The following is a 19,069-nucleotide window of genomic DNA, read 5'->3' as shown; positions in this document are numbered from 1 at the left end:
ATCGTCATTAATTATATATGTGTTTATATTTGCTAGTTTGTTATGTGTATAATTGTTAGCGTAATAATTTACTATGTATGTTTATAATTGTAATCGTCATACATTATTATTTGTGTTTTTAATTGTAAATTACCTTGTGTGCTTATTATTGTAATCATCGTAAATTACTATTTTTGTGTTTATAATTGTAAATTACAATGTTTTTTTTATAATGGTAATCGTCATACATTACGATATGTGTTTATAATTGTAAAATATTATGTGTGTTTGTAATTGTAATGAATTATTATCTGTGTGTTTATTGGTAAATTACTATATGTAATTATCAATGTAATCGTCTTGAATGTTTATAATTGTAATCATCATAAATTACTGTGTTTGTTTGTAATTGTAATCGGTGGCCGAGTGGTTAAGGTGTACCGACACTTTAAGACTAGCCCTCCACCACTGGGTTGCGAGTTCGAAACCTACATGGGGCAGTTGACAGGTACTGACCGTAGGCTGGTGGTTTTTCTCCGGGTACTCCGGCTTTCCTCCACCTCCAAAACCTGGCACGTCCTTAAATGACCCTGGCTATTAATAGGACGTTTAACAAAAACAAACCAATAATTGTAATCATCATACGTTACTGTGTTTGTATATAATTGTAATCATCATAAATTACTGTTTGTTTATAATTATTATCATCATAAATTACTGTGTTGTTTATAATTGTAATCGTCATGAATTACTGTTTGTTTATAATTATAATCATCATAAATTACTGTTTGTTTATAATTGTAATCATCATAAATTACTGTGTTTATTTATAATTGTAATCATCATAAATTACTGTGTTGGTATATAATTGTAATCATCATAAATTACTGTGTTTGTTTATAATTGTAATCATCATAAACTATTGTGTTTATTTATAATTGTAATTATCATAAATTACTGCGTTTGTATATAATTGTATTCATCATAAATTACTGTGTTTGTATATAATTGTAATCATCATAAACTATTGTGTTTATTTATAATTGTAATCATCATAAATTACTGTGTTTGTATATAATTGTAATCATCATAAATTACTGTGTTTGTATATAATTGTAATCGTCATGAATTAATAAGTGTTTATTGCATCGCATTGCGGATGTATGCCTTCTGAATTCTAAAACACAAGTGATGCACAAGTACAGTATATAAAATTAGGAATCGTGTCCCCCGATAGATGGCACTGACTGAGTTATTTCAGACAATACTTTAACGATACTGTACAATCCGTCAATCAAAAGAGGTTACTCCTCCTGAACCGGACGGTGAGCGACTGAATCCCATTTCTGTGTTGACGGCACTGTCTTTAATTGTTTAACAAATTGATTTGCCATTCAGGGCAGATACACTTATAAAAACGTGTTTAATGATAACAACTTACATAAAAAACATTGGGAAATAATGAAACTATTTCAAATTAATGCAGGGTAGCAAAATACATTTCTTTATCATAAAAAATTATATTGCATGCGAAAATAACTTTCGGGTCCACCAATAATACCAAAAATGACGTGATTTTTAGTAAATGGTTTTATCAATTGGTGACATTTTTTTGGGAATGTCACTCTCTCTGATAGGTCGATATAATACAATTTCCACACACATCCGTTGGTTTGGCTGTATATCAGATGTATTTACATAACATGGACAATAATATTATTGTACAGAAAGAATCCAATGGAGATTTTTATTATTTCTATACGTAGCTGTGTATTGTTCATACTCCTGTTCAATTATATTTGAATATCAAAGTAATAATATATACTTGTATAATAAAAATACATATCTATTTGTTACGAAATGCATTATATAAATTCTAAATGATATTTTAATATTTCCGTTCGAAACTGTCCATATGTTCTTTTGCTTTCATCCGAAGAGAAACGATACTGGAATTTCGTGTATCCACTTCCGGTAATTTACTGGAAGTACAGTTGAAAACACCCGACAAAGCATGGAGCGTTGAGCTCATTGCACAGTTTGAGTTGAACACTGGTGATGAAATGAATGTCGGATAGGTTGATATGGATGATGTTGACGTAAGAGATGGCACGGAATGAGAAGGAGCGTTGTTTGTAATCGGTGACGTCATCCAGGGGTCTAACGGAAGTGATGTTCCAAAACCACATCCGGATTTGGAAGCCAGAGCGGTCATTGGATAGGTGTCGCTAATTTTTATAGCAGAGCTCTCTAGTTTTTCTTGACGTCGCCACTTTGCCCTGCGGTTTTGAAACCAGACCTGAATTTACAAACAGTTAAACATTGTTATAAACAAGCAAATCACAAATACGTTTTGTAACAAACAAACAAATAACAGATACGTATTGTAACACACAAAGAACTAACAGATACATATTGGTATATACAAACGAATAACATATACGCATTCTTAAAGACTAACAAATAACAGATAAGTATTGTAACATACATCAAATAACAGATACGTATTGTAACATACATCAAATAACAGATACGCATTGTAACATACAAGGAATTAACAGATACGTATTGTGACATACATGGAATTAACAGATACGTATTGTAACATACATAAAATAGCAGATACGTATTGTAACACATATCAAATAACAGATACGTATTGTAACACACATCAAATAACAGATACGTATTGTAGCACACATCAAATAACAGATACGTATTGTAACATATATAAAATAACAGATACGTATTGTAACACATATCAAATAACAGATGCGTATTGTAACACACATCAAATAACAGATACGTATTGTAACACACATCAAATAACAGATACGTATTGTAACACACATCAAATAACAGATACGTATTGTAACACATATCAAATAACAGATGCGTTTTGTAACACACATCAAATAACAGATATGTATTGTTACATACAAATAACTAACAGATACATATTTGCATATATAAACAAATAACAAAACTCATTTCATATCATATAAAAAAAATTAAAATGTATGTTTACATAAAGATTGTTCAGAGAAAAATGTCAGGATATAATACTTGAGTAAACAGTCTGTCAATGTATGGTTTAACTTGTAATAATATGACGACATGGAACAAAACATGGATTTATTGACAGATCTATAACACCATTATAGATTCAGTTGCAGATTTACAACATCATTGTAGATTTATTGACAGATCTATAACACCATTATAGATTTACTGACAGATATATAACACCATTATAGATTTACTGACAGATCTATAACACCATTATAGATTTATTGACATATCTATAACATCATTGTAGATTTATTGACATATCTATAGCATCATTATAGATTTACTGACAGATCTATAACACCATTATAGATTTATTGACAGATCTATAACACCATTATAGATTTAGACATATCTATAACACCATTATAGATTTAGACAGATCTATAACACCATTATAGATTCATTGACAGATCTATAACACCATTGTAGATTTATTGACATATCTATAGCATCATTATAGATTTACTGACAGATCTATAACACCATTATAGATTTATTGACAGATCTATAACACCATTATAGATTTAGACATATCTATAACACCATTATAGATTTAGACAGATCTATAACACCATTATAGATTTATTGACAGATCTATAACATCATTGTAGATTAATTGAAATATCTATAACATCATTATAGATTCATTGACAGATCTATAACACCATTATTCATCAATACCAGTTATGCTTATTCTTACAAAAGAGTTTCCGACACTTATTTTACATTCACACTGACTAAGTATTTAACAATTCGCAATGATTTAGTGTTTAAAAATTCACAATTATTTAGTATTTAACAATTCACAAAAAGTGTGCAGATTGACGACAATTTTCAATATCAGTCCAATAATCATGTCCAATATCCTCCAAAGCCAAAGAAATAGTTTTATGTAAAATCTTAATTGATATTTTAAAATCGTTATTAAGTTCGTTTCTTGAATATACTAATCTAACATGATGCAATTTCATGAAGCGTGAATAATGTTGTAATTTACTGCTCGGTAAATACCATTATCTCATTTGGAACTATACTGTAGTTCCTTTGTCACCTTTTAGTTCTCAATGACTCCAACCTATATTTGACCTGAGTGTCGTCGCTGAAACAGAAGACGCTTACCATTCGAAACACCTGGTCTTATTTTCCTTGACTTTTTTTTAAAGGTTTCCATGCACATCTATATTTATGTTCCTATTTTGCCCTAGTTTTATCGATTTGAGTTGAAATTATGGTTTCGTCTTCAGGCTAGTGTTCTCTGTTGTTTTTTAGTTAGAGTAATGGTGTCGTTATTCTCTGTTGTTTTTTTAGCTAGAATAATGGTGTAGTTATTCTCTGTTGTTTTAATTCAAAATTTCAAAATAAAGCTTTAATTATTGTCAACAAGAATACCAATCCCCGTATAAAGGAAACTACATGTATCTGAAAAAGAAATCTTTGAACTGATTTGTGCCTAGCGCTATATTTTAGAGTTAAAAAGTACGGTTTCACTTTAATATCTGTTATCCCTGTTTGTTTTAAATTTCATTTTATTTCTAGTGTTTTACCTCCTAATGCGGTAAATGAATAATTTTACAAAATGGGGAAATAACTCTGGAACAAAATCGTTTTATTGTTTCATTTTATCATAACAAACACCAATACAGTTAATTGTAACACCAATTCCGATTGGTCAGATCGGCGTCACTTTGACTTAAAATTATTTAATGAAATATAGATTTTCTTACAGTATTAAACACGCAGTTATTCCATAAAACCATTATTAACAGTACAGAACGCTTCGATCAGTAACGAGTAAATATATCATTTCGGTTATAATTAGACTTGTTCTCATCTTCAATTTACACATGATAGCGTCAAATCAAAATTAAGATACAATATCAGAATTGGACAGTCTGTAATTTGACTGGAGATAACAAGCATTATCAAAATAATTGCCAATAAAAACCTTCCTCATTTGAAGCAGTTTGCACTTTGTCAAACGCAGACGTATCCACAATACTAAAATTGTTCAAAAGGGTATTGACTAGAAAAATCAAATTTAGCCTGAAGATGCCAACATTTCAAAAATGCGGGCTGTCCGGATAATTACTGGCTAGCAAAACGTGCGATCATGGGTCAAATCACAGAAATGTTAGTGTGGCGTTGGGGGCCGAGCCGTCAGGTGTCTGGACGCCAATCACAATGCCGACTTGTTTAGCATAAATACTTGAGTAACAATGAGATAATGAAGCTTTAAGCATCTCCATGAGAAGGCGAGGTGTGTTGACCTGCCGGTGCACCATTGTCATCCTATCAGCAGTCTTGAGACCATTCTTTAGGTGTGGTTAAAGAGAAACTCGCTCGAGAGCAATTACCAACTCTCGACATGAAGAAAGTCTTTATGTCTGTGTTTAGCCTAGCGTATAATTGATAGTCTCTGGCAAGGTATCGCCTTGTTGCCTTTTCTGCCTATCCAATTGAGATTGACTTGTCTGTATTAGGTTAGCAGCTGCCATTTTTCAAAAGATGCACTGTTTATGAAGTTAGCGGACTTGAAGCTAAGTCAATTACAGATCATCATGATTTGCCTTTGTCATTAAGGACCCTTAACATTTATCCAATATCTCCATTCCCTTTCACTAAAAGCTCATTATAGTTGACAAAAGGGTATAGTAATGATATTAGGGACAGATTATTGGCCACGATAATCAGTCATGACGAAACCCATTGAGTGCTACCCCATTTGTTAGAGTGTTAATGAGCTTATGATATTTGCTTCATAGAGGAGCTAACTAAACCCGAGGCAAGGAACATGGTGCTTTAGGCTGATATGATTTCTTTTGACAGAGACGAAGAAGCGCCATGTGTTAGAATCTGTACACCTCTAATTCGTCCTCATTCACTTTTTTCCGAATCATTTCGCCGTTGTACTGATTCTTGTCTAACAGAAATTATACATCATAATCCATTATGCCCGAGAAGATTTTGGAAATTAAGTATGAATACGCATATAAACAAATGTATAACTTAATTAACTTATGCTCCAACCTTATCAACCATGTTACATTGTGTCCATATCTGTGATGTAGAAACTTTAGATAGTAACAATGTATTGTTCTAGTGGTTTGTTTCCCTTACTCTTAAATCCCTTTATTTTGTAACAGGAATTGGAAATAGAAACAAACATCTATTCGTTAATTCGTTATCGTCTGAAAGATTAAAGGTTATCGATTGCATCATTGTGTTCTTTAATTCTTAGTTTACAAACCTGAACTCTGACTTCCGGCAAATTGATTTTCATTGCTAGCTCCTCTCTGCTGTATACATCCGGGTAATGTGACTTCTCAAAAGCTCTCTCCAGCTCGTGAAGCTGGTAAGTGGTAAAAGTAGTGCGATTTCTGCGCGATTTTTTGCCGCTGCTCCTCACTATAATCCAGTTTTCGTCCATCAATATTCTTCATATTTTCCTTTCGAGATTTGACGTTCCTTTCTATGAGGGAAACAGAAAGTAAGATCAATTTCATCATTTGATGTAATAAACATTACAACGCTTGCTTAGATATATCCTGCTTTAAAACTGTAGCAATTACATTTTAAGATATATCAAAATATACGTCTAGAAGCTAGAAAACCTTACAATGGTGTCATTTGGTTAAACTTCATATCAGCAACTTGGGTCATTTAAAGACGTGCCAAGTTTTTGAGGTAGAGGAAAGCCGGAGTACTCGAAAAAACCCTACGGCCTATGGTCAGTACTAGGCAACTGTCCCGCGTGGATTTCGAACTCGAAACCCAGAGGTGGAGGGCCAGTGATAAAGTGTCGGGACACCATAACCACTCGGCCACTGCGGCCCCCACACAATTGTGTCAAGATTTTAAGTCAGGCTATCTCGTTCCAAGTCAAGTTTTACTCGATGCGATGTCCTTCTTTGTGTCTAAGGTATCAATGTTGTATGCTTATAATGATATTATAATAGCATTAACGTTGGATCAAATATTAATAAACACTTTGCAAAAATGTTGTGTGTAACCTGTTAGCACTGAGATGGCAGCTCCGGCTGGATGCTCCCCAGAGAGTTGAGAAAGGCATTGGTTGACTGTTGAAGATCAAGTAGTAACTGATATTAATAGTTCTTGAATTGTAATAACACGGTTATATTGCTGTGATTAGTAGTTCACAAAACTTCAGATTATCTATAGTTAATATCATTGATTAATGTAAAATATCGAAATAGACTGTATTATTATGATAAACCTTTTAATGTACTATGTACTTTGTAAATAAATCCTGTTATAGCAGTCAACTACCATATCCTATAGAACTAGAGTTCTATTAATGTGAGAACTTCCTGTTTCCAAAAGAAAAACGATACAGTTCTATTTGACTTAGACATATTCTGTGAATGATTCAATTCCTGGTTGACATATCTGTCAACAGACAACTGTTAAATACATGGGGAGGGGTTTGGGGAATGCCATGTCACCGTCTTGGGTGACGTTTAGTTTAGTTTTTATATGGAGCTAATCAGATTATATGTGAGATAGATAACTGGTGTTTTGTTATCTTAATATACAACATATCCATAGAACATGTTGATTGATTATGTCTTTATACACAAAATACCCATTGACAATGTTGATTGATTATGTCTTTTTATACAAAATATCCATTGATCATGTTGATTGGTTATATCTTTATATACAAAATATCCATTGACTGTGTTGATTGGCTATGTCTTTATAAACAAAATATCCATTGACCACGTTGATAATGTCTTTATATACAAATATATATTGACCATGTTGATTGGCTATGAATTTATATACAAAATATACATTAACCATGTTGATAATGTCATTATATACCTATTATCCATTGACCATGTTTATTTTGTCTTTATATACAAAATATCCATTGACCACGATGATTCGTCATGTCTTTATATACAAAATATCCATTGACCATGTTGATTGATTATGTCTTTATACACTTTGAATCGGGGACACTCCAGACTCATATCATTCCCTTACCTTGATATTTACAACGTGAACAATGGTACCAGCGTAATTTTCAGTCTACACAGTTTTACATGTCCTAACTTATTTTATATTCAAGGGCATGCTTGCAGTCATAAGATTTCTGTGATGAAAGTCAAGTACGAAAAACAAAGTCTACAAATATGAAATATTGAAGGTGGTTTCATGGAAACAACTAGCATTTAGAGTGTTGATATTACCGGAACTTGATCTGGGTTGGTGCTGTTGACAATCGATGAAACAGATAATCTTACCCCGATGTTCCTGTAGATTTCAAGGTCTTTTGCTCATATTCCTACTGAGTTACGATTAATCTCATTTACACGTAGATAATCTCGTGTTCCTTTCTGTAGTCATTATGCATTAAATGGCGCATTACATATTTCGAGGATTGGCTAATATTATTAGCACAGTATCAAATTTTCACATAGTATGCAATATGTATTACATTAGCGATGTCTTTATATAATTACAAAATAATGACAGTATAGACTTCACTACTGCTAAATGTTTTAACTTAATTGAAATGGAAAATAATAAATGTGATGTATGCCATTTTATACTATTAAACTGATGGTAAGTAGGTAATTTTTCACTTTAAAACTAGAAATACTTAATAGTGGATAATATGTCATTTTGCCACGTTAAAACGAAAATTACTCATTTGTGGCAAGTAGGTTATTTTTGTGTTAAAACGAAAAAATACTAAATGGTGGTAAAGATATTATTTTATCACGCTAACACGAACAATATTAAATGGTGGTGATATGTTAAAACGAAAAATGCTAAATGGTGGTGAATATGTAATATTTCCATGTTGATATGAAAAACAAATATAAACGTGTTGAAATGTTTTGTACTTATGTCACCTTACCAAGTTTGAATAGAAAACTGCAGTAAATGGAGGTAAATACAATCAAACATGCCTTTAGCAACCACTACAATTAAATGACTCACTCTCATATGTGATCTTATTTTCCTTTCCAGTGTTATACGTGAATTTACTATACTAGTTGCTAGAAGCTGGATTAAGAGACCACCTGTCGTGAGTCCATTGCCTCCTTTGGAAGGTATGATACAGAAAAGTTCATGAAAAAAGCCATGTTATTCTGTGAAAAGTAAAACTAAATGACATAATGTAAGTTGTTTACGTTTGACGAAGATATTCCTATTTTTGATATTTCTATCCCTACTTAATCGAAAATTAGTTTTATTTGATAACCACAAAAGGAACTAGATTACGGGTTGATAAACACTAAGAAAAACTGGTATTGTTTCCAAACATGATTTCGGATGAGTTGTAATCTAAATCAAAATCCGGTAGTGATAAATGTTCTAAAAAAATATACCATATCAACACGTGTTTATGTTATAACTGATATATTCTAAATATCACATTATTATGAATATCATATCATTCGTCATCCAGTTATGTCATTTAATAATTTTGATGTATTTATTTGAGGAAATGGCGTTAATATTGTTTTAACGAATTCTGCCTAATCCTCGTTTTATTTTCTTGACAATAAAATATGTCTAAACGAAATTGTTAAAGTAATACTTAGTTTATCACTGAAATGAAAACGGACCCAGTAGGACATTTTAGACTGCACGGAGTGGCTGAACACGCGTGAAATCTTAGAGTTCAGGTACAGAAAGGCTGACAGTTTCGTCTGATTTAAGTCTGTATGCCTGGAGTGTTGATGAGATAGTTAGAGTGTCATTTAGGCGAGGACCAGTAATGGGACAAGTACTGCCATAATGACAACAGTGGGCTTGTGTGAATTAAATCTATCATCTGACACCCTAGCTGAATTAGCGTGGTCATGTTGAGCCCAATACACGGTTCGACAATAAAAAAGCAAATTGGGACTCCGTTCTTTTTTTCAATCTTCTTTGCCACCCTGAATCAGACCCTAAGGGCATAGCAGACTTTCGATCAAATTATAATTCATAAAATTACTAGGTTTTACAAATTCGCTCGAGTGTCAAATACGTGTATGTACCATGTGAGTAATTCTGATTTAATTCAATTATAGAATTGTACGCTAATGACATATCCGGACTCAAATAACAGTCCCAGACATTGTTGGTATTGACATGCCCTGCGTTGTTGTTAATGGGGCCGTCAAATTCCACTTTTAATCCGCTCTCAAACAGTGAGCGACGCATCCATCTTTTATATAAAGAGACCTGTACCCTCCCCTGTCTCTTAGGCAAAACAAGACACACAAAAAGGACACTTCAGAGTGCCGCCTACCCTCAAAGCTAACACAGAATAGTTTAAATGCAGAACAAACGTCTACAACTAGATAGAGAAATCAAATTTTCCGTGTACTTAGTGAATTCTTATCATAGAGACACTTAAAGTTGGTGAAGACCCTTTACGGACTTGGTTAAACATGTCCAATAGCCACACGTCGGCGTAAGTTGTAAAGGATAAGGACAGATTACATAGTTTATTTAAATGTTATAAAGGAGACATTCCTACCTCTTTCATCAGTATATTGTAACTTGTAATGTATTAGTATCTTATAATGTTTTGCTATGATGATTCTATGTGCTGAAGTATAGTATATTGAGAGTAACAAACGTAAAGAAGAAATACCCTAAGGTAACCTTAATACGAATTGTTGTCTGTAGATTTATACCTAGATTTAGATAAGGAAACTCTTTTTCGGTTTAACGTAATCATGAAAATAAAAATAAATCGATATAGCAACCGTCATGATCGGTGCCAGGTGATACAGAATTCCTCAAGAATGGTGTCACGTGGTACACTAACCATCCAGATGGGTGTCACGCGGTGATTGAATTATCCTGATGGATGTCCCGCGGTACAGGAATCATCCTGATGGTGTCACTTGGTACAGGAGTCAGTCTGATGGTTGTTGTCCTGTGGCACAAGAACCATTCTGATGGATGTCACGTGGTACAGGAATCATTCTGATGGGTGTCACTTGGTACAGGAGTCAATCTGATGGTTGTTCCGCGATACAGTCATAATCCTGATGGCTGCCCCGCGGTAAAGGAATCATCCTGATGATTTTCCCGCGGTACAGGAATCATTCTGATGGAAGTCATGTGGTATAGGAATCATTCTGTTGAGTGTAACGCCGTACAGGAGTCAGTCTGTTGGTGTTGGGTGTAACGCCGTACAGGAGTCAGCCTGTTGGGTATCACGCCGTACAGAATTCAACCTGTTTGGTGTCACTCCGTACAGGAATCAGCCTGTTGGGTGTCACGCCGTACAGGAGTCAGCCTGTTGGGTGTCACGCCGTACAGGAGTCAGCCTGTTGGGTGTCACGCCGTACAGGAGTCAGCCTGTTGGGTGTCACGCCGTACAGAAGTTAGCCTGTTGGGTGTCACGCCGTACAGGAATCAGCCTGTTGGGTGTCACGCCGTACAGGAGTCAGCCTGTTGGTGTTGGGTGTAACGCCGTACAGGAGTCAGCCTGTTGAGTGTCACGCCGTACAGGAGTCAGCCTGTTGGGTGTCACGCCGTACAGGAGTCAGCCTGTTGGGTGTCACGCCGTACAGAATTCAACCTGTTTGGTGTCACTCCGTACAGGAATCAGCCTGTTTGGTGTCACTCCGTACAGGAATCAGCCTGTTGGGTGTCACGCCGTACAGGAGTCAGCCTGTTGGGTGTCACGCCGTACAGAATTCAACCTGTTTTGTGTCACTCCATACAGGAGTCAGCCTGTTGGGTGTCACGCCGTACAGGAATCAGCCTGGTGGGTGTCACTCCGTACAGGAGTCAGCCTGTTGGGTGTCACGCCGTACAGGAGTCAGCCTGTTGGGTGTCACGCCGTACAGAATTCAACCTGTTTGGTGTCACTCCGTACAGGAATCAGCCTGTTGGGTGTCACGCCGTACAGGAGTCAGCCTGTTGGGTGTCACTCCGTACAGGAGTCAGCCTGTTGGGTGTCACGCCGTACAGAAGATAGCCTGTTGGGTGTAACACCGTACATGAGTAAACCTGTTTGGTGTCACTCCGTACAGAAATCAGCCTGTTGGGTGTCACTCCGTACAGGAGTCAGCCTGTAGGTGTTGGGTGTCACGCCGTACAGGAGTCAGCCTGGTGGGTGTCACTCCGTACAGGAGTCAGCCTGGTGGGTGTCACTCCGAGCAGGAGTCCGCCTGGTGGGTGTTACGCCGTACAGGAGTCAGCCTGGTGGGTGTCACGCCGTACAGGAGTCAGCCTGGTGGGTTTCACGCCGTACAGGAGTCAGCTTGTTTGGTGTCACGCCGTCAGTCTGATGTCACGCGGCACAGAAATCATCCTGATGCGTGTCATGCTGACACTATTCAGCAGCTCCCGTACATCATCGTCCACATCATTATATTACTTCGATTAACGATTATAATCCCCGCCATGCTTTTTTCATCAAGTACTGAAACGTTGCAAATTCCGCTGTACCTGTGGCAAGAACATTGTCCAACAAGGAACCCCTAGTCTACTGCAGTTTGTCACATTGAATTAATAAGTGCGTTATTATTGTATTGCGAAAGTTCCTAAGTGTTACAATGGACAACAGATCAACTTTGTTTATGTCACTAATCGTACAAGAGGAAGCCACCGATTCTGTAGGGAGTATGCATAGCATTGATATGTTTTGCAGTAAATAATTCTTTCCATAAACCAGTGTTATTTGGTCGGTCAAAATCAAAATAAACCTAAACAGTTGATAAAGAGAGAGGTGTATAAACTCCGTAGTTTCATCGATTTCGTAATTTTGGATATTGGACAGGTTACAAACCAGTATCAATATCATTTTATAATTGTAACTAACATGGATGTATTGCTTGCATATATTGTTCACATTGACCTGTTTCTTCAATGGAGCATTAGGGAGTTATGTTTAAACCGATCATAGCAAATACATGCTTTGTTTTCTTATTTTTTACATTCCCTCAAAAGTTTCAGCCGAGAGAATGGAAATTATACCGTCATTGTATTACGAAATTTTTGGTTAAGTTAAAATTTGGTTTAGTATTGCTCAACGTCCTATCAATACATGGACGGCCTCCTCTGCATACGACATTGATATTTTAGGAGACTATGGTATGTTCCTTATGAAAGCGCGGAACTAATGTCGACTGGTCAGTGATACATCACTGAACCATACTGCTGAAGACCCTTGACAGGACTTCTAGACTGGCCCCCTGTCTCTAGAATATTAAAATTGTAAATGAAATTGAGCTTCATGAGTTAGGTCCCTAGGATCTGTCTGATTCTCAAACGAGGGGCAGATTATCTAGTATTCGAATTTAGCTTGGCAATTCTTAACAAAAAGGACTTAGGGTCTGGTGGCCAGTCTACACAACATCCAACCTGGTCATTTTCTACAGACAATGGGCGAACCGAACGCCCCACTCGCAGAATGCTCGAAGATAAGCAGGAGCAGACACAGACCACAAGGCCTTCCTAAAATGGGCGACCGTTCAACTAAATGCCAAAAGTGAGACAGTGTCTAGGTTAAACAGTAATTACTTAAGTAATCTAAATAAAGGCATTTTAAGGTATTCCAGTCGGACGATCAGTTAACACGTATTAATATGTATCCGTGTTTTGCGTTAATTAAAGACTCTGGTATGTCTCGGTCAGGGGACAGAGCCCAAGGTCTTTTACACAGGGGGCAAACTCTCAACAAAAGGTCAAAAATTAGGCCAATAGTTATGATTTAAGTAATCAGAAGAAAGGTATTTTGAGATAGTCAGACTCCAAGGCGAACGATCATCTACTAATACCGTCTGTCCTTTTTCATAGTGTTTCACAAGTACCACTAACAAAGACACCTTTGGGAGTATATTGGTATTGTGTATAACAGAATGATATCAATAAAAGACTATTGGTTTACCTGGTGGTTATAGTGAAAATGAAACATTTTCAATAATGGTGAATGATATTTTTGTAATTTTGTACCTGGATATTATGATTTTTTTAAAGTCATTACTTCTAAAGTTTTTCAACCTCTTTACGAACTTTATCTATTACTTCATTATCGATTTTAAGTAGTTTCCATTTCACAGCAAAGCGACTCATAAATGCATTCCCTTTCAAGACCATGTCTTCATCACATTTATAGCTTTCCTCCTATGAACGACATCATTTAATTTTACGATTGGTAGCTTGTTTCATTCATCACCTTGTGATTTACATTTAGCAGCATATTTTAAACCATTACAGACTTCCCCCAAACGCCCCGCGTAGTCTCAAAGATACAAAGGTTATTGCTATGGCAACGAAACCTATGCAGTTTAATTTGCAGTCCCCTAATACCCCTATACGCCACTTTTCGTTGGTATCGAACAATATCGACCGATCAGAAGCTTCCGTGCGTTTGATATGTCACGAAACCAATACCGTCCCTAATACCCCTATCTACCAATGTTCGTCGACATCAAGCAACCAGAGGTCAGCAAATGGCGACCATCTAGTTAAAATGTGAAAATGAGGTAATAAAAATGACCGATGTCTCATGGTGTACCTACATACCAAATCTTAAACAAAATCGGACATTATTTAAATTTTGACCAATCGGAGGCCAGGAAATGACCGCCATTTTTTTTTTTTTTTTTTTTTTCTAAAAAATAATGCCGCCGTTGATTTGTAATGCCATACATCTACATACCAAATATCATATGTAAATATCGACCAATCAGAAATCATTCATATAGCGGCTTTAAATAGTCAAAACAGTTATAGCGAATAATACATGTATTTTCGATTTTCGAAGAAGAAACGGCTTAAGGAAATTAGATATGTAGACATGAGATAATAAAGCTTTTGATTTGCAACTGCAATTTGTCAGGTATACATTTTTGAATGTTAGTGCCTCGTTCCACTGTATGTATATCCCTTTAATTACGGTAAATGCATGTTTTTATTAACCTGACAAAAATGTCATTTCGGACTTTGATCTTTGATATTTTTTTCTGGTAAATAAAACCATGTTTTAACCTTCGAAAATGCTATTATTATGGTATAATGTCTTATATGGTTATTTTCATTATATTTCATTATTAAGCTTAGATTAATTATAAAACATTTTTAAATGCTACTTTTGTATTCTAAGTAACGGAAAATATTTTGTTTTCGTTTTCATCGAGGTTTATTGTCTGATTTTTTTTCCTGGAACACCGATATTGAATTTGATTGTATATATAATCTGAATATCATTTTTCGTGCCACTTTCATTATTAGATTTTAGCATAACAAAATCGATTATTTATTTCAAGTCTAATCTATCACACATTATATCAAATCCGTCAAACATTTGCGTATTAATCCCACCCACCTTGGTCTATTGGATTATTTGGATTTAGTGTTGATGATCATGTGTTACTCTATGCATAAAAATGCCCAAAAAAAATACAAAATAAAAATTGTTTCGATATTTATATATATACCTTAAATTGCGAAAACATGAAAATGAACCGTTTGAATTTTTGCAATTTATGTTAATTATAAGATTAAAAATACACAATTTGTTCACCTAGAAACTTAGTTGTATTCGTTTGGTTAATGTTTACCAGCAGTCACAATAATATGTGCAGCATGGTTACTTAAGCATTCCTATATTGTTTTGGGGGCTCGTGTGTTCCTCGTTTTTTTATTAAAAGGGTGATTCATTTGAACTTGTACTGATTTCATCCTAAGCAAACATCTTATACTCTGAATCGTCCATTGGCCTCCTTGTTAAAACTTGTTTTGTTTAAATGTTCCTCTGTTTTTTTCGCGAAAGAAGGTAATTTACAATTTTGTTTGCCGGAAGGAAAGTTAGTCACCGGTAGTGTGTTGCCTATCCATTTTGTAAACTGACTGAAGTTCTTTGCCTCCTTCTTTATTCCGAAAGTAATGCAAGACCAGTTGAATTATATACATATAAACAAATATCATTGCTAGACTTTCGTAATTTATTCCTGGGATAGAACACATTTCCTGTTTATACATAAAAAAAATATAACAACGCACTTCCGTAGGAGATAACCGACATGATAACGACAGAATGCCCAGGTAGATAACAAATACATAGTTTGTTTTGATTGATGACTATATCTGTAAAGTATTTAGGTCTTTTTCCATGTACATGTGTCTTTTGATTGCTAACACGGTATACGTAAGTACTTACTCTCCTAGAAGGACGAAACAAATGTATGGTGAAATTATATATTAAAAGCGGCTACTTTATCCATATTTGCTTGTGATATTTTGTAGAATCCCACAGTTGAATGGGTAAATTTCAATCATTTGGTACTCCCATATTATAAGATAAAAGAAACTGAAACTTTTGGATGTTGGCAATATCGTAAAATATTCACTTTTAGTATAACATTTAAAATATACAACAGCCTATCCTTGTTTTAATTGATTATAATTACTCTTTGTCAGCCATACACAACACCTTTAGTTCATGATGGGTGCATGTTAGATATCGAGTATTAAGAACCTACTTTTCGTTAATCTGCGTACTTGCTAATACTTTAATTACCGCGTGACCTATTAACACATATCCCTTATCCTTTATCAGATTCCAAAATGATTATATTTCACATTACATGACAATGGGATTACCACAAGCTTAAATGTTACAGAATACATATGTTGTAATTTGACAGATCCCAGAAAGGTTATGTAATAGAGTTTATATCATTGGGTGATGGAAATGTATAATCGTTGTAGTCGTGTGAAGGTTGCATTAATTAACATCTGTTTAATAATTTCATTTTATCATTTTTAAACATAAGTATTTTCGTGTGATGTATTCTATGTAGGGGAAATCAAATGTAGAAGATAATAAACGAGAAAAACTACATGTTCTTATATTTAAGTAAATAGTTTATACCTCATTAATAATGATATCTGGTCATTTATATTAATGCCCAACATCAATTAGTATGCATATGTTTTAAACATTTTTTCGGGATGTTAGAAAAACAATATATGAAGAAGATTTAATTGAAATAATTACATTACTAGTGTTATTTAATTAGGAGTCTGTATCAAGCTTAACTTTTTTGTGAATATGTCATTGTCGTAATTCATCAACATTCCCACTGTCAAATTCTACTTGTCTAGAGGCATAGAATGATACTCAATATTTTGTCCAGTATATCAGTACAACGTAATATTACATACTAAATAGCTTAGAGAGAAACCATTAATTAAAATATCAGATCTACGTACTACGAATTACAACTCAATGATTTCAATATTATATACCTATGTCTGAATAAAATATTTACATCTATGGATATCTACATAACTCGGTTTTAAATTTGATACAAAGACATCAAAGAGAACCGTTATCATTCATAAAAAGTACTATATTCAATTAATTATATACATGTGACATTGTTATTTGACAGAGAAGCCGACATATTAAAGTAGTCATACCTGTGATTTTAAAGGCTCTGTCGGAAGTGTCTTTTCTGTGATGAAGATGGTTTTGTAGTTTGTCTCTATGTTCTTCCTCTGTGGTGAAATCGTGGGAACAGATATCTGGTTCTCCTCGTATTCCTAGAAGGGCATCGATACTGTGGAATCCGGTGGACCCAGCAGCTGAAACAGACACGTGCATTGCCGGGAGTACCTGATTCATAATTTGCCAAAATTGTCAATTGTTCTTCTTCCTCCAAAATCCAAAATTGTTAAAGTATTAGATGTTTCTTGTCTGAATGCAGAGGCTGGTGATGACTTTCACAATACAGCGCGTCCTTGTAAACTGTTGTATAAATACACTTACGTGTTCACAGGCAATTTACCACCATTCTTAGATTTGATGGCGACCAATTAATTTCTCTTGACCCTTTAATTGGTGGTATGGCTAGAGCTCACTTGTGTATAGTTACATTAAACAAAGTAATTGACAGCTTTGGAAGCAGCGCGTGTCTGAAAAGATTACAAGTCCCTTATGTTTTTGGCAGGCAGGAGTTAATCCTTGAGAAAAGTGTTATTTGTACAATTTGATTTCATCTCGTCTTATGGGAGCTAATGTACACAAATTCAATATTGCTGTAGTCAGGCCTATTACATGGTTGTAAATCAGTGGCGAGTTTATTGATGTTTTGTGTGCACGGTAATAGGATGGGCGGGTGGGACATTCCCTAATGAACATCGCTATCCCGTCTCTGCTCCAATCACAGGCTCGCTCTACATTCAAGACTCGACGAGAGAAAACAAATTGAAAGATTACCGACAATGGATTCGTCACCCAAACTTTTATATCAAACATGCCAGAGAATTTTAATGACAGGTGTCGAGGAAATTGTTAATCATTGATGGCTATATACGAGAGTAGGGACAGGCGCCTATGGCATGGGCTCTTCGTTGACATAGGCTAATAGACACCACACGCCAAATTCAGGACACAAAAGACACGGGTTAAATATGATTTGCAAACCAAATAACATTTTATTCTCTACTATAACAGGTAGACAGACGGATAGGGACTCCCATGTTACAAAAACCTCAAGGGACATTTAATAGAATACTAATACTGGTATATAAAAAATTCAAAAGAGCAATCAACCAACATTCTATTTCGTAAGTAATAGTTTAAGACCCCGCTAGGCGCCTATGAGATTGGTCGCCTCTTTCATGTTACGCTCCGTTCACTGACAGTGCCTGGTCGTGCAATAGGAACCTTATTCGCTATTTGAATCTCAAATCACTGCAATATCTTAGGTCATCCGGTAGGATTACATTGAGCATATTAAGCCTAATCAACGTTTCCACTAAGTCGCTGTTTCCTAGTTACATTTCTATTTATTTTTTATGTTTCATTCCGTCTTTGTGTTATTTTGTTCCCATAATGTGTTGTTTCTTTTGGTTATGAACATTCCAGGCAGTTAGAAAAGTTGACAATTTTGCACTAAATCATTGTTTAGCTTTTCTTTTGAATTTGCCAAAATGTGGCATGTATTCATTTGCAATGACTATAGTCTAGATAATGTCATTCCAATCAATGCAACTGATACATACATTCGTATTAGTC

At 35.0% G+C, this 19,069-nt stretch overlaps 1 protein-coding gene across 1 annotated transcript; it reads right to left on the bottom strand.

Annotated features, from left to right (window-relative positions):
• Positions 1 to 1,467: 1,467 nt before the first annotated feature.
• LOC117334112 (retinal homeobox protein Rx1-like) lies at positions 1,468 to 18,040 on the bottom strand. Its single transcript, XM_033893571.1, has 3 exons — positions 17,470 to 18,040; positions 6,299 to 6,520; positions 1,468 to 2,278 (listed from the first exon to the last, which is right to left on the bottom strand). Exons 2-3 carry the CDS (start codon positions 6,476 to 6,478, stop codon positions 1,868 to 1,870), a joined length of 591 nt encoding a protein of 196 aa, XP_033749462.1. The 5' UTR covers positions 6,479 to 6,520; positions 17,470 to 18,040; the 3' UTR covers positions 1,468 to 1,867.
• Positions 18,041 to 19,069: the final 1,029 nt, after the last annotated feature.

Source organism: Pecten maximus, chromosome 9, assembly GCF_902652985.1.
Source record: "Pecten maximus chromosome 9, xPecMax1.1, whole genome shotgun sequence".
NCBI lineage: Eukaryota > Metazoa > Mollusca > Bivalvia > Pectinida > Pectinidae > Pecten > Pecten maximus.
Note: the sequence above shows the minus strand (reverse complement) of the source record. Positions and strands in the feature narration are given on the sequence as shown.